General features: G+C 46.2%; 1 protein-coding gene across 1 annotated transcript in view; it reads right to left on the bottom strand.

The window, feature by feature from the left end:
• The window catches only part of SFMBT2 (Scm like with four mbt domains 2), a 104870-nt gene extending 92236 nt beyond the window's left edge, over positions 1–12634 (bottom strand). Inside the window, exons 1-2 of the mRNA XM_053943881.1 lie at positions 12571–12634; positions 126–286 (exon numbers count right to left, since the gene is read on the bottom strand). Coding sequence (XP_053799856.1) covers positions 126–231 — 106 coding nt within the window. The 5' untranslated portion in view covers positions 232–286; positions 12571–12634. The remainder of the gene's footprint in view (positions 1–125; positions 287–12570) is intronic.
• Positions 12635–15313: the final 2679 nt, after the last annotated feature.

The raw sequence follows: 15313 nt of genomic DNA, 5'->3' as shown, positions 1-15313 counted from the left end.
TCCCTAAGACCCAAAAAGAGGCTTGGAGCTGTACAACCATTCCCAATGCCTCCCTGACTCCCAGCTCTACCTCTGTGAGGAGCTGCAGCAGTGACAAGGACTCGTGGGGGTGAAGGGGAGCTCACCTGAATCAAACTGCTCCCCATCACCGTTGGCTGGGCTGGGATCCTTCTCTGGGGAGAGCTGCTGGGTCTCTCTCATGCTGGCAATGAAAGATGCCCTCGTCTCCATGGCTCAGAGGAAGAAGCTTTGCCTTCCTAATTCATCCTGCAGCAAGGAGGACAAGCTACAATGAAAATTAAAAAAAAAAAAAAAAAAAAAAGCAGTGAGTGATTTATTGTACACCAACCCATTCCATTCCCTCAGCCTTTCCCGATGGTTTTCATGTCACCCCATCTTGATACAGTTGGAATGAAAGATCTTAGAGGTCTTTCACAACCTAAATAATTCTATGACCCTCTGATGGTGACCCTTCCATCCTGCTCTTGTCTCCAGCCTGAAGCTGGAGTTGGATGAAAACGACAACAAAGGACCTTAGTGGCAATAATATCATAAGAGCAACAGCAAAAATAATTACAACAGAGAAGATAATAAGGCAATAAACAGCATCCAGAGACTTCACATCTCAAAGTTCCCTCCAGCTCCCAATGCTACCAACAGAGAGAGAAGGATGAACCCACAAGGCAGCACAACCCATGCTAAAAAAACATCTCCACCATCTTCCAGCCACTTCAGCCCCTGATTTCCAGGGGTTTTCTTGATGACTAACGCTGTGTGAGATGTATTTCACTCCATAAATATTCAAATTTCCAAAGGGGGAGATCTGTGATAATGAAACAGAGGAAACACTGAAGCAAAGATACTCATAAGAAAGTGACTGGAGTAACTCTAGAAAATAAAACTGAGCATGCAAAATGCAGATACCTTCGTGAAATAGTGCTGGCTGCAACTGTTTATGAGGACTGACCTAAGGTAACTGTACCAGTTTTAATATGCAGAGCAGGAAATACTAGCTGATTTTAAATTGGGTTGTGTTAGCAGAGGAGTTTCTTCTAGTAGCAGTGACCACAGTAAATTCAAAGTTGAATTCAAACACACAGAAATGAAAAACAGTATGAGGAAGGGCACCCAGGCTGATCAGATCTTGCATCAGACACCAGACTAAATGAGAACTGTATTTCTAGCCACACTAAGCCACCAGACAAGCAACACCCCAAGATACACCTTTAGGAATAGATTAAAAACAAGTCCAAAGTGAGCTTTTCAGTAAAACTCTGAGATGCTGATGAATTACGAGGTGTCAAAGGACGACTGAAAAAGAGAAACCAAGAGCTGGGGTTATGGGCACAGAGGGAACCAGCTATTCACACAAGATATGCTAAAGCAAAGCCAGGCAGTAGGGAAGGTGTGTGTCCAGAATATGTGATGGGGAGGACTGGTCCTGTTTATTACAGGAGCCTTCAAATCCTGCACGACAGAGAGGACTGTGCTGGCAGCACCAGAGCCAACTGCTCTGCAAAACGTGTGACTAAAAGTAGGAAAGAAGTTTACTGCCAGAGGCCAGGCAAAGCAGGATGTAATAAGATTGTAAAAATATATGGGATTTTTTCAACTTTTACTACTCTGGAGGCATATTCTAGAAGACTAGATATGATGGTTATAAAATAGAAAGGAGGAGAGCGTTCTGCCGTGGATTTCTCACTCCCAGTTTTTAAGGCTGCTCCTATGGCAATTTGAAAGAAGAAATGGATGTGTGTGAGCAGTTATATCAGAACTGAACAAGACGAGGAGCATGTCAAGTGTCTCATATCCATTAGTAGGACTGTCTGCTGGAGCAATCACAGCTGCAATTAAAACCTGCAAAAGCCATGGGTGTTTCACAGAAAAAATCACTGGTGGAAGCAAATTACCAAGGCAGGTGATTCGACCTCCATCGAAAGTTGTTCAGGCAAAGTTAGAAATTTTTGTTCCCCTCCCCAAAGGAATCTGCTCATGAAAGAAAAAAGAAGTATTTTAAAACAAGAAGATCGTAACCCAGCTCAGGGCAATATGGTTGTTGGTCTCTTCACAGAGTGCTCAGCATACATTAAGTACTCCACAAATATGACCCTTTTCCCACTGCCATGGCCACTACAGCACTACATCTTTATTCTTTGTTGACATGAGACTTGCTAATGAATTAAGTGTATTATAGACTCCAAGTATTCTGAGTGCAGCTAACCTCAGAACATACGCATCACTCATCCCCAGTGTATATTAAGTTTCAATTAACCACGAAACTAGAAGCAGTCAGTTTACTGAAAGTCAAAAAAAAACCCCACTTCTCCTTTGATAGAGACACTTCTGTAAATATCATTAATAATAAATTAGCTAAGTATCAGGACTTTACATCAAGCTTGTTAAATGTGAGAGGAGGGGAGATGCCAGCTGAAGCTAAACCTTGGGGGGATGTGGCTGTTTTAATTTTTGCCAGGGACTAGACAAGGATGGAAGATAACTCTACCAAAAAAAATCAAAGAACAGAGAGAAACAGAGGTATCAATTTAAACACAACAAATCCATCATCTTAAAGAGAGCTCAGGGGTAACAATATAAATACCAAGAAGAAACATAATCCTCTTGGTATTGTAGTTAAATCTTGTGATGCTTCTATGATGCTGATAAAACAGAGTTATGAGCTGACAAAAAGCTGAAGGTGCCCAATCAGACAACAACACTATTTGTTTTTTGCTTTTTTTTTTTTTATACAGCCAAGCCCCAAATCTTTCACCAGACCCGTGAGAGGGACTCAAACTCCTGGATTATGGAATTTCCCATGAGAAATGGAAAGTGGATGGGCAAATCAGCAGGAACCTGCCCAAGGTATCAGCAACACAACTGGGAGCCATTCTCAGTGGCCCCATCTGGGACTGGGTTTGAGCCCACTTCAATTAAAAGGAGGAACTGGAGAATCTCTGAGGCACATTCAGCAGCATCATCAACATTTTTGGGGTTTCAAACTCTATTTTAATGTATTTTTTGCTTAAGCTATGGACAACTTAACTGATTTTGAAACGTCATGTTGAGAACATTCACATCCCAAGGAAACTGGATCTATCAGAGGCCATTACTTGGCTTATTTTGGTAATAACAAGTTTACCAGTTGTGGTAGGAGAGCACTTCAGTATTTTCCCAACAGCATGTGACAACAAGACCAAACTCTTATGCAAACACCAGCCTCAAAATAGCGCTGAGCTTTAGTGTTGATATAACTAACTAGCAAAGAAAGCTGACACAGGGTATTAATTTTTCACTTCTTATTAATTGCTGCTAATTAACACTTCAAACAGAGTCCCCAGCCATACTGTTAACAGTAGCACACTGGCTGGCCTGCAATCATCAACATTACACAAGCAGCACACACCACTGTACTCTAATTCCTCTGCCAGTGTGAAATCCACTGGAAACCAAATCAAGGACCACAAGCCAGCCTGGGAACAAGGTGATGGCAAACAGCACCAGAAGAGGCTCAAGGTGACATTACACCAGGCAGAAGCACAAAGGAAAATCCTATGAAATGCATTTGAAAGAGCAGGGAGGGGGGGAATTCCCTGGTTTCATATCCCTTGCCTATTGTTTCTGCACAGTGGTGGCTCAGACTGATCCGATTCTTCCCCCCACGCAGCTCTCATTCCCTTGGTATTTAATTCAGATCCAGGCTCTTAACTCACAGGCAGGAAAAGCCAGGCAATGTAATAAAGAATTTCTTTTATTTCCTTCTTCCCATGGCTGTCAGTCTCAGCTCTGCCTTTATCTCCAACGTGCTGCCTTGTCATCTGTATCAATATTGGCTCTTTGTACAAGCACAGCATTGGCTTCCTCGCACCATTTTGCACTTCTCATCTCCTGTCACCTCCATCCTGGTTTTTCTTCCTTTGGAGTGATCCTCTGTAGGGAGAAGTCCCTCACCCACACGCAAATCCAGCACCCCTAGGGCTCTTCCTTAAAGCTACTCCTGAAAAACTTACTTTCTAACTCCTATGCATGCTTGGTTCATCAGGACTGACACAAAATAAATCCTGCATCCTTGAAACCTCCAGCCTGAATAGTGAACCAGGTGTGCCAATGTAATGCTGAGTCCTGAATGGTACAGAGATAAATTCCACTGCTTTCCCAGTGATCTGGGATTGATTTTGGCCCCTCCAAAATCCAGCAACAGACACTGACTGGAGATGGTGCCACCTCTCAGCACGGTGACACTTGAGAGTGGCAGTAGGGCTGCAGGGTCAGAGAATCACAGAATGTCCTGAGTTGGAAAGGACCCACCAGAATCATCAAAGTCCAGCTCCTGGCCCTACACAAGACAACCCCAACAATCCTACTACGTGCCTGAGTGTTGTCCAAACATGTTATGGTCTCTGCCAGGCTGGGTGCTGTGACCAATTCCCTGAGGAGCCTGTTGCAGTGCCCAGCCACCCTCTGGGAGAACCTTTTCCAAATATCCAGCCAAGAAAAGTCACATCCAAAGGATGACTGACTTAAGTGGTCCAAGTCAGACACCTGAAATTCAGATGAACAACCCTCAGGGGGTTCCTGCTCTTGCACAGCACCTGCTAATGTTTTAAATACCAAATTTCCCAGCAGACAAGCTGAATCAGAGAATGGTTTGGATTGGAAGAGGCCATAAAGATCATCTGGTTCCAACCCTGCTGCCACGGGCAGGGACACCTTCCACTAGACCACTAGTGAAGGGAGATGCTCAGATGCCACGTTGTCCTGGTCCTGCTCATGGAGCAGGAGGAAGGGGATCTCATCCCTGTGGGACATGATCCAGGATGCACTGCTAGTGACAGCCCCCCACAACACTCACATCCCTGAGCATCTGCACAATGCAGTGGAAGCTCATTCAAAAGGGCTACTGAACACATCAAGTAACAGTTTCACCTCCTAGAAAAAGGGCCTGTCTCTCCTCTCAGACAAAGCACCAGTTGGAAACCTTTAAAGGACCTTTTCTTCCAAATTCCTGTGAGGGCTTTTTTATTATTTATTTGAGAGCTTCCCTCGCCAAATGTTTTCACTTATATCAACTGACAATTTCTCTTTCATATTGAAGACACCAAAGGATTTTAATAAGGGAAATTTACTGCTTTGAACAGCTCTGTGTTGCACTCTGGGGTGGAAGAAACAAATCCCATGTACTCTGGAGAACCAGGAATGTTCACAATACTCAAATACATAAAAAACAGCTGAATGGGGAAAGAATATAATCTGTTTTCCATGTTCTTGGTGGACTGAAGAAGGCAGCTTGGTTGAAACTGCAGGGAGGGGACACGATTTGGGCAGGAGAAGAAATCACTTATAATGAATCTGGTGAAGAAGCAGGATATACTGTGGGAAGGGCACAGAGCTCTGCTTTTTGGAGGAGTTAGGATGCTGATGTGTCCAGAAACTGATCTTGGTAGAGTTAATCCCACCCTGGGGTAAGGGATGGTCAGTCCAAGTCCCCTTCCAGTCCCCCTGCTCCAGCCACTCAACCGGGCTCATCTTTCTGCTCCTGAAGGTAGCATTTGTCCAGCAGCAGAAAATGAATGAGTAAGCCTGGAGGGAAAACTTGTAAAAACAGGAAAATTAGGGAACCACCAGAGTAGGGATAGTCTGGATTGTCTATCTCAAAGTCAGAGAAGGAAAGGAACCAAACTTCTCTGAAGACACATGGTGGGGAAGGGATTGTGCAAGGTGGTGCCAGCCCCTGTAACTCAGCCGGTCCTTGCTCTACTCTCTTCTTGCACTGGGGCCAAAATCTTCACATTTTTGATGCCAACAAGGCAAAACTGTTCCACAAAGCAATTTTCTCACCCTCCCTACCTGGCACACTCCTGAGTCCAGGATACACACAGAGATAAATGGTAGAAAGATAAGATAACAGAAAGTAAAATAAACCTAATTAGAGACTCTTAACTTGTTTACTGCAAAAAGCCCTGCAGTATTAAGATAAAAAAAAAAAAAAAAAAAAGAGAGAGAGATGACAGGCAGGCACCCAGGCTTGGGTACACATCACCCTCTCAGCTGTCCTGTGTGTAAATAAAACCTAAGGACCTTGAGATGGACTTCAAGCCAAAACCTGCCACAAATTTCTCCAAGGACTAGATCAAATCTCAAAAATTAAAGCACTTTTTCACTCAATTTTCCTTCTCCTGAGGGAGATCAACGTTTTATAAGCAGGGGGAAGGGGGCATTGCTGCCCCACCTGTACTCCTGCCACTGCCCCTGTGAACCCTGGACATCCCCACCTTCAGCACCTCACAAAGCACGTCTCCCAGGGACAGGGAGGTCACCACATACTAATCTTGCCTGTTCCCAGCTGTTCTGTCACCCAACAGGCGTCTGCACCTCCTTCATGACCCAACAGGCAATTTCCATGATGTTGCCCCCCACTTTGGTAAAGAACTTCTACCCATGCTAAGCACCCAACATACACCAACTACTTGGAAATATGGCATATTTAAATTTAGGCATCTTCTAAAGCTCTCAGCTGAACCAGGGCCATGAAGAAGATTGGGACAATGTCCTTGATGCCCTTTATAACAGGAAAAAGAACCTCAAGGAAGAAGCAGAGCAACAACCATGTGCAACACTCTGTCTTCTCCCACCTCTGTGTTTGAAACGGAGCTGAAACCAAGAAGCCTTTGAGATGGGTAACTTGTAGACACAGAGCTGCTTTATCATCCTGAGACACCTCATCTTGTTAGGCAAAATCACAGAACACAGTGGAATGGGCTGGAAAGGACCTTAAAGATCACCGAGTTCCAACCCCCACCATGTGATGCTTACCACCTCGAAAGAGCAGCCACATGCACCAAATTAATCAGTCAGACCCCCTGAGTGGGACCAATCAGCCCAGAGACAGAAGTCACCCAGCAGGAAACACAAAACACTGTTTTCACAGACTTAATTTAGAGCCCAATTCAGAAGTCCCTCATCAACCAAACTCCCATTGTCCAGGGCAATCAGTTCTGCCTTCTACGTCTTTGCAGCAGTCAGAGCCGTTCTCAAAAAAGAAAAAAAAAAAAAATACAAGATGCAAGCCAGAATCCAGGAAACATCTGCCATCTGACTCCAACACTTTTTAGGAAAAAAATGACATTTTAGATCTTGGCACTGTTTGGCTCATTTAAACAGCACAGCTGATCAGCACTTGGGCTTAGTCCTACACGCACTTACACCCCTGTCAGTGCTCTACATCCAGAAGCAGCTTCACTGACTGGCAGGATCTGCCAAAAAAAGAAAAATTTAAAAAAGATCCAGCCCTCAAAACCATCTCCAGCCACCTCACAGCACAACAGCAGGAAGAGGAGGACCCTTCCCTTCGCCAAGCACATGTGAGGGCAGCCAGCAGAGCCCTGCCAAGGTCTATCCAGAACCAAATTGCACAAGACATTTTTAACTCATAGAGTCCTACAAGGCACATTTACAGGGCTAATTCCACCCCATTTCTCCAAGGTAAAACAAATTGGATTCCCTTTCCTGTGAACATGAGAGCTGCTGCAAAACATCCAGGTTTAATGCCTCACCACCATCCCAACAAATATCTTGGAGCCTGATCTTACACTTGCACTGAGCTCCCACACTCAAAACACCTTCCAAGAACCAGTTAATTTTTGCTTTTTCCTGAACTTTCTTTAAAGATGTATCTTTGATGCACGTAGGAGAGCTATGGCTTTCTACCCAAAAGTCTCCACAAAGGACTTACGACCCTTTAGACTTTAAATATCCTCAGCCTGTGGCTGTCTTGTCTGATCTCCTACACAGCAGAGGCAGGCATAATGTCACCTCCTGGATTTTAGGAGGGAATTCCACTTCCTTGCCAAGCAAATAAATGCAAGACTTTCTAATTAACTTTTATTCAAATTGGGTCTCAGAACTTTACCCAAGAAAAGAAGGCTCTTTTGCACAAGCCACCCAGTGATGCTAAGAGTATTAGTCATGAAAGCAGGAATTGGGAGTAAAAATAGCAAGGATTCTGCACATACTTTTTTTAAGCCTCACACCTACTCAGAATTGATCCCTGGGTCAGCTGTCAAGAGCTGCTTGGTTTTAGGCTTTTTTTCTTTCTTTTTATTACTATTTTATTTTAGATCAACACTTCTGATTCATAGAAATGGGAGTAACTGTGAACACATTTTCCAAATCAGCCTTCACAAGAATGCTTTGTTGAGGTCTTACAAAAGGCCAATCTCAAAATAAACTTTTTCAGGAGTTTTTTAAATGTCAGTGGAGAAGTCTTCGCTCTTATTTCTGCATTTCCTTATTTTGCAACTCCAACATTTTTAACCTCTGTAGGAGTCATACCCCAAGAAACAGAAAATAAAGGAAAGAGAAATCTTTTGCCAAAAAAAACCGCCATAGGATGGATTTGACAGGTTTCATCAGGGTCTGTCATGCAAAGATCAACAGTTTCAAATGATGAGTTTTAAATATTGGCAAGGTACCATCAGCTACTCTAATCCTAAAAAAAAACCCCTTGCTCCTAGGGGCCAGATGTTACAGTGACAGAACAAACCCACATTTGCAGGTGGCATCACTATTATCAACAGCATTTCATTTTCAGCACTGAGGACCCTGCTGCACCAGCTGATCGACTCTGCATCAATATTCATCGTAAAAAAAAAACTTCTGACACCTTCAGGTCATCTAAAGCATGGACCCTGTGGTCATAACATTATTTTTTTCGTTAACCCTCATGAACACAACCCTGGCTCCTCTGCTTCAAGTTTTGGGTATCTGTCACAGGTCCTGGAGTTTTTCACAACTCCTTTATCACTTGGACACAGTCAGGGACAAGCCACCTCCTTCAACCATCACCCTTCTTGTAAACCTCCTCAGATGCTCTCCATGCCTCTGCTTACCCCACACCAACACGAATTTAACCAGTGAAATGCCCTTGAAGATTCACAGAACGGTTTGAGCTGGAAGGGATCTTAAAGATTATCGCATTCCCAACCCCCTGCCATGGACAGGGACACCTTCCACTATCCCAGGTTGCTCCAAGCCCTGTCCAGCTTGGCTTTGGACACTTCCAGGGATGCAGGGGCAGCCACAGCTTCTCTGGGCAGCCTGTGCCAGAGCCTCACCACCCTCCCAGCCAAGAATTTCTCCCCAGTATCTGCTGGACAAACAAGGTGGCACCTTCTCCACCATGTCCTGTCCTTCAACAAGGTTAACGTCACATCCCCTCACTCATCTCAGACCAGCATCCCAGGGCTCTGAAAGGCCAGAAACAGTGACCCAAAATACACCAGCTCAGCACAGCACAAGCCAGGAGAGGGGGAAAAGCATCCCCAGTCTGAAGTGTTGGCAGTTGTGGTGTTTACCCTATTTCTAGTAACGCTTCCATAAAGTTTTAATAAATGCTTCATTAAAACATCAACTGCCTGTCCAGCCAGTCAATTATCACTCATAATCACAGCTATATAAAACTGTATACTGTCTTCTGCAGATGTTCTTACATCTGTGCAAAACACACTCTCCACCTCTGCCACATGTAACATCTGTTGAATATTTGCAAATGTTTCCTCAATATAGAACTGAAATTAGACTCTCTTTCTTATAATGTATTTACTGCCCCACTACCCTGTGCACCCCTTAAAAATCATTAAAAAGGTATTTCCTTGCTGTGTACAAGGTACCAATCTCTCGATAGCTCTTTGCTGCATTTATTTAAATGGCTTTTAGATTTTCACTTAGTAACAGATTACACCAAGCCTCCATCTTATCACAGGAGTTATTAGGACCTAATCCTTTATAAGCACTGAAGTTATTAGACTTGTGAGGATATTTTCTCCCCTTTCATAAAATAATCTGTTGGAGAGAGGGGGAAAAAAAAAAAAAAGGAGGAAAAAAGCCACTTACATCCCTGCTCACCTAGGCAAGAGTCCCAACCCCAGAGAAAGAACCTGCCTCACTTGCTCTTAATTTGCCAGAAGCAAAGGAAATAAAATCTGTTTTCACCTAAAGGCTTCTAGAGACAGAAAACAAATTGCACTAAATCCTGGCCAGCACCCTTCTCAGTGTAAGAAGAAGAAACTCCTTGGGGAAGGTTTGCCCCAGGTTCAGAAGGATCTCCACAGACCTTTCCAAATCCCTTCCATCTCCACATCCCCAGCACACAACCAGGTGAAGCTGCTTCTCTGCTCAGACACAGGGTCACCACTCTGCTACCACACTTTCTTCCCCAGAGCACCACGGGCACAAACTGATTTTAGAGGCTGTCCTGTCCAAGGGACAACAAAGCTGGGGATGGGGAGATGCAGGGGGGGGCAGAGAGAGAAGATAGCTTCTATTCTGCAAAGTCTCCATCCCAAAGAAAACCCCACTGCAGCTCTTGGATTTTGCCACCCAGATCCCACCACAGTTTGATAACTGCCTTTCAAGCCTCTTGCTTATAATTAATGTCATTTTCTTCAATTTTCATAAGAAATCACAGTTTCTCCCCCATCTTCTCCTCTGCCACCCTCCCCACCACCGTACCCTGTGATGTGAGTTTGCTGGATCCCTGAGCCAGCTTGGTCCTGGCAGGGGCTGGAGAAAGGAAGGGGAAATGTGTGGGCTGATGGATCAGAGCCCTTTTGGAATGGGAAATCTCACCCTACACAACAAGGTGTGCAGACAGCATCACCAACCAGCCCTGCTAAATAAAATCACAGCGAGGTTCTGGGCAGCATCTCCAAGAGGCACAGGGAAATGAGCAGCACATCAGCTCTTCAGCCACTCCTGGATCCTCCCTGGCTCCTCCATCCACACCCAGGCACTGACAGCCTGAGGTGCTGGAGCATCCCATTGCCTCCCACACTTCAAAACAAAGATGCTTCAAAGTTAACACCTTACAAGCACGGTGAAACAACAGCAGCACCGAAGTGCTCCCTGCACGCTATCGGGGAAGTTTTCCCTGCCTCTGAGGCAGCCTCACTCCTCCACTCCCCTGGAAAATACATTTGGAAAAGGCAGCCGGGAAGAGCGCAAACAACTCCCGGAGAACTCTCTGCAAACTCCTTCTGCGATTCGTCTCCGTCCCCGAGGGGTTTTTTAGGGTCTCACTGCAAAAGAGATGCAGCTCGCACCGCCCAAGCCGCTTGTCTGCCGCCCGAATTTCCGCGTGGAGCAATTCCAGAGCGTTTTTGCTAAACAAAAACATGCAAAAAGCAAAAAAAAAAAAAAAAAAAAAAAAAAAAAAAAAAAAAAAAACAAAAACCAAAAAAAATCCACCCCAGACATCCCCAGCTGAATGCGCCCAGGAAGGTTTGACAGCTCCAACAGGACATCTCATCCCACGACATGTCTACTGCTAATGCAAAATAAATCAGCGCTCCGTCTCCCGGCGCATTATTTAATTTTATTTTTTTTTTTTTCTTCTCATGGCACGCCTGCGATTTTGGCATTCAAAGGCAAATCGGCCGCGGTTCCAACTCCACACGTCCCTTCCCAGCACACACAAATGCCCCAGTACTTTTCCCACCGCCGGGTCCTGCGGGGGGAGGACCCCGAATTGGGAATCCCATCCTCATCCCTCCGCACTGAATCCAGCAGCGCACCTCTCCGAGCAACAAAAGAGAGTTGAAGCAAACGCGTGGCACCCCGCCTTCCCTCTTTTTTCTCCTCTCAAAATGTTTATTTGCAGTTTTTGAAGACACCTTAACCCGCCATGTTGAACAAGCTTTATAAATATTCATTTACCGCAGTTCGGGAGCGCTACGGGAAAATATGTCTAGATCAGGGCTGCACATTTTGGCACAGCTGATTGCTTTCTTCTCTTTTCTTTTTTTTTTTTTTTTTTTCCCTTCCCTCTCGCCTCCTGCAGCAGCTTTTTTTCCCCGCCGCCTCCTTTTCCCCCGCAGATTCAGAAGAAACCCACCCGCACACCCAAAATAACTCTTTCCGAGAGATGTGCATCAGCCTTGTAAATCTGAAAGGAGGTCGCACGAGCGTTTGGCAGGAAAGCAGAAAAACGATAGGCATAACTTTAAAAAAAAAAAAAAGAAAGAAAATAAAGATGGGGAAAAGGAATAATAGAAAAAAAATAAAGAAAGAAAAAAAAAAAGAAGAGGGGAAAAGCAAAAAAAGGGGAAAAGGGAGGGGGGAAAAGGGGAGCAAAAAGGAGATGAGAGCATCTAAAATGCGATCTGTCGAGGTAAAAAGCAAGCCCCGCACGCCTGCGATGCATCCGAGAGGCAGCGCGGAGCCTCCCGGCCCGCGGGGCGCAGCCGGGGAGCGGCAGCCGCGCTCCGAGCGCCGGTCCCGGCCGGGGGCTCAGCCCCGGCACGCCAGCACTTCCAACAACTCCACCGCGGGCTCACCCTCTGGAAAACATGGGGGGGGGGGGGTGGAAAATATCCACACCCATCTCTCACGCTTTAAAAAAAAATAAAAAAAAAGAAAAAAAAAAAAAAGAAAAAAAATTAAAATCATTTAAAATACATCTTGGAAAAGGGAAAGCGACTTTCTCCGCCCAAGCGCTGCCAAACCTGATAAATAAAATAAAGGGAAATGCCAGCCTGGAGGGCTCGGGAGGGGTGGCTGCCGGGCGCTGTGCCTTACCTGTGCGAGTTTAGCTTATTTTGGGGTGTTTTCCCCTTTTTTCTCCCCGCGGAGCGGTGCGCGGTGCTGCGCGGAGCGGAGCCCAGCCGTGCCTGCGCCCGCACCCGCGGCAGACTCATTCCAATATGGCATCCGCGCAGTGCGCATGCCTGCCGCTCTTTTTAGGGCTTTTTTTTTTTTTTCTTTCTTTCTTGCTTTTTTTTTTTTTTTTCCCTTTTAATATTTAGCAGTCAACTCCTTCCTTGACCTTTTTCAGCAGTTTCAAGAAAAGGGATTCAAAAAAAAAAAAAAAATCCGTAAAAATAATCACGCGCGCATCCCAACCCACACCGCCCCGGCTGCTCCGCGCCCGCGGTGCCTCCGCGCCTTGAGCCGCGCCTCCGCCGGGGATTTGGGCTCCGCTGGCGAGGGCAGGGAGGGGATCCACGCGTGGAAGTGATGCCGCGGTTCGGCCGCGCTCCGCGGCGCGGGGCAGCGCGCAGCGGCATCCCGGGCTGGCCGCCCGCGCGTTAAATGCCATAAAATACCAAGCCTTCAACAGCGGAGCGCTGCCTCCCGTCTTGCCCTCCCCACCGCTCACCGCAACCTTTTATTTCGCTTTTCCTCCTCGTTTCGTGTCGCCAAGAAACTTCCAGGGAGGGTGATGGGGGAAGAAGACGGGGAAAAGAGGGAAAGGAAAAAATGCGGTGCATCTCTCAGCCCGCCCGTTCCCTCCGCCTCGCCGCGCTCCGGCATTACCTGCTTATTCCCTGTTGCAGAAAATAAATAAAATATATCAAGAAAAGCCGGCGAAGGCACAAGGCGGGATGTAAAATCAACTGGTGGGCACCTTCCGCCCTCCCGGCGCGCAGGGACACGCACAACTTTCCCTCCTTTGCTCCTCAGGTTATCGGATGGGATTTTTTTTTTATTTCGGGTTATTTGATGGCTTTTCCTTTCTTTGGAGAGCGCGGGGGATTCACGGCGGAATCGCGCTGCACGCCGGTGTGCGCGGCTGTGCTGGCGCGGGGGTGTTTGCACGTACAGCCACACTGCGGGATTTTTCAGATTGCATAGATATTCTGCCCTCCCCTCTCGAGAAAATCAGCCCCGCTGCAGGACTGGGAAATCATGCCACACACCACTGCCCGTGCCCCCCCGCCCGGCTGATCCTGCTCTCGGGAGGGGGGGTCAGAAAAATCCCCTGGGATGGGAGGGAATGGGATAAAGCCCCGCTGCTGCTGCCAGGGTTTCTCGGGATGCTCCGACCGCCCGCAGATCCCAGAGCTTCCCCTTCCCCGGTTTGCTCAGCAGCGGGGCTGGGGGTGAATTTTGCAGGATTTTCACCCCCCCTCTTGCAGCCCTGCTCAGGGACTGTGTAAAGCATCTTTGATGGGGATTTTTGGAGCCCCAGCTCCCGTCTCCCTGCAGGCACGATTGGTACGATTGAGGATTCAAGATTATGCTTTTGGAGCATCCTCCGAGGTGGGGGTTGGTGCAGGGAACACACATTCAACAGGTCTAGAGGAGAGCAGAGGGAAGGGACATCCTGGTTTTGAGGCAGCAACCAGTCCTGGACTTTGTCCTTTCCACAAATTCCTTTTGGAATTAACCCCAAACGCTGCTGTGACCAGCCTCACACCTGGACTGCCAAATTTACATCAACCCTCGTGCTGTCTCCACTTGCCTTTCTCTGGTCATTTCCGAGATGAGGTTTGAAGTTTCGAGGTTGATTTTGTGAGCATCCCTTCTTGCAGGAGCAGGGAGGGTGATCTCTCACACCTGGGGAAGTGCTGGTTTCCCACAGGTGACCCCAGCTCTTCTCTGCCCTATTGCAAGCACCAGCACCCTTTTCACTGGTTCTTGCTGGGGATTCATTACTGAACCTCCCAAATCCCTTTCTCTTCCACTCTCTCCAATCCCCTTCTCTTACACCAGCCTCTCATGGATTTTGTGCAAGAAGACAAGTAAGGAGTGGAATAAAGATGAAGAAATATTTTGATTCTGGAACACATTTGAGAAGATAGTGAAGACTGGGAAAGAAGAGCAAATATTGCAGAGTGTTTCTTCACCACAATCCAGGTTCTTGTCATTCACACTCCGAGAGGCCATGGGCATGGGCTCAGCCTCTCCTGTTCCAGCAGATTTTCTGGAAAATGTACAAATCAAGCAGTTCCTATTTTCAGGTTTTGGGCTGGATGGGATTTCAAAACAGCAGGGGAACACTGTCAGAACTTCAAAATAAGACCAAAATCCCAACTAGATGCCAGGAGAGCATTGAAGTCCTGTTTATCCAGATGATTGTGGAAGTGGGTGAAATTTTCAGTACAGTGACATTTCAAATTTTCAACATACTTTTGAAAGGAAGATGCTCTGCAAACACCATATCTGTGTTCTCTCCTTTTAATCTGCTCTGGATTAGGTTACACTGAGATTCCTCTGGCTGCAGCCTCTCTTCATCTAAAGCTGGTGGCATCATCCAGTTTTGGGACAGACACATCCACAGTGGCTCTCACAACACTTCAGGTGTTTCTCCATCTCCTTTTAACACCAGATGACTTTGTGCTTTATGTCCATTCAGGCCTAAGAGGTTTTCCCAGAAATTTTGGTTCCACTGTCTTCTCTGGAGCTTCTTCTTCCCTCTTCACCTTGATTTTCTCTTTTAGTTTCATTTAGAGAGTATTTCTGAAGCACTGATGGTTCAATTGGCCCTATATGGAGAGATGTGGAAGAAAGAAGCCTTCTAAGTGTTTCTGATCTAAAT

This window comes from Vidua chalybeata, chromosome 5, assembly GCF_026979565.1.
Source record: "Vidua chalybeata isolate OUT-0048 chromosome 5, bVidCha1 merged haplotype, whole genome shotgun sequence".
NCBI classification, from domain to species: Eukaryota; Metazoa; Chordata; class Aves; order Passeriformes; family Viduidae; genus Vidua; species Vidua chalybeata.
This window is presented reverse-complemented; position numbering and strand designations above follow the sequence as displayed.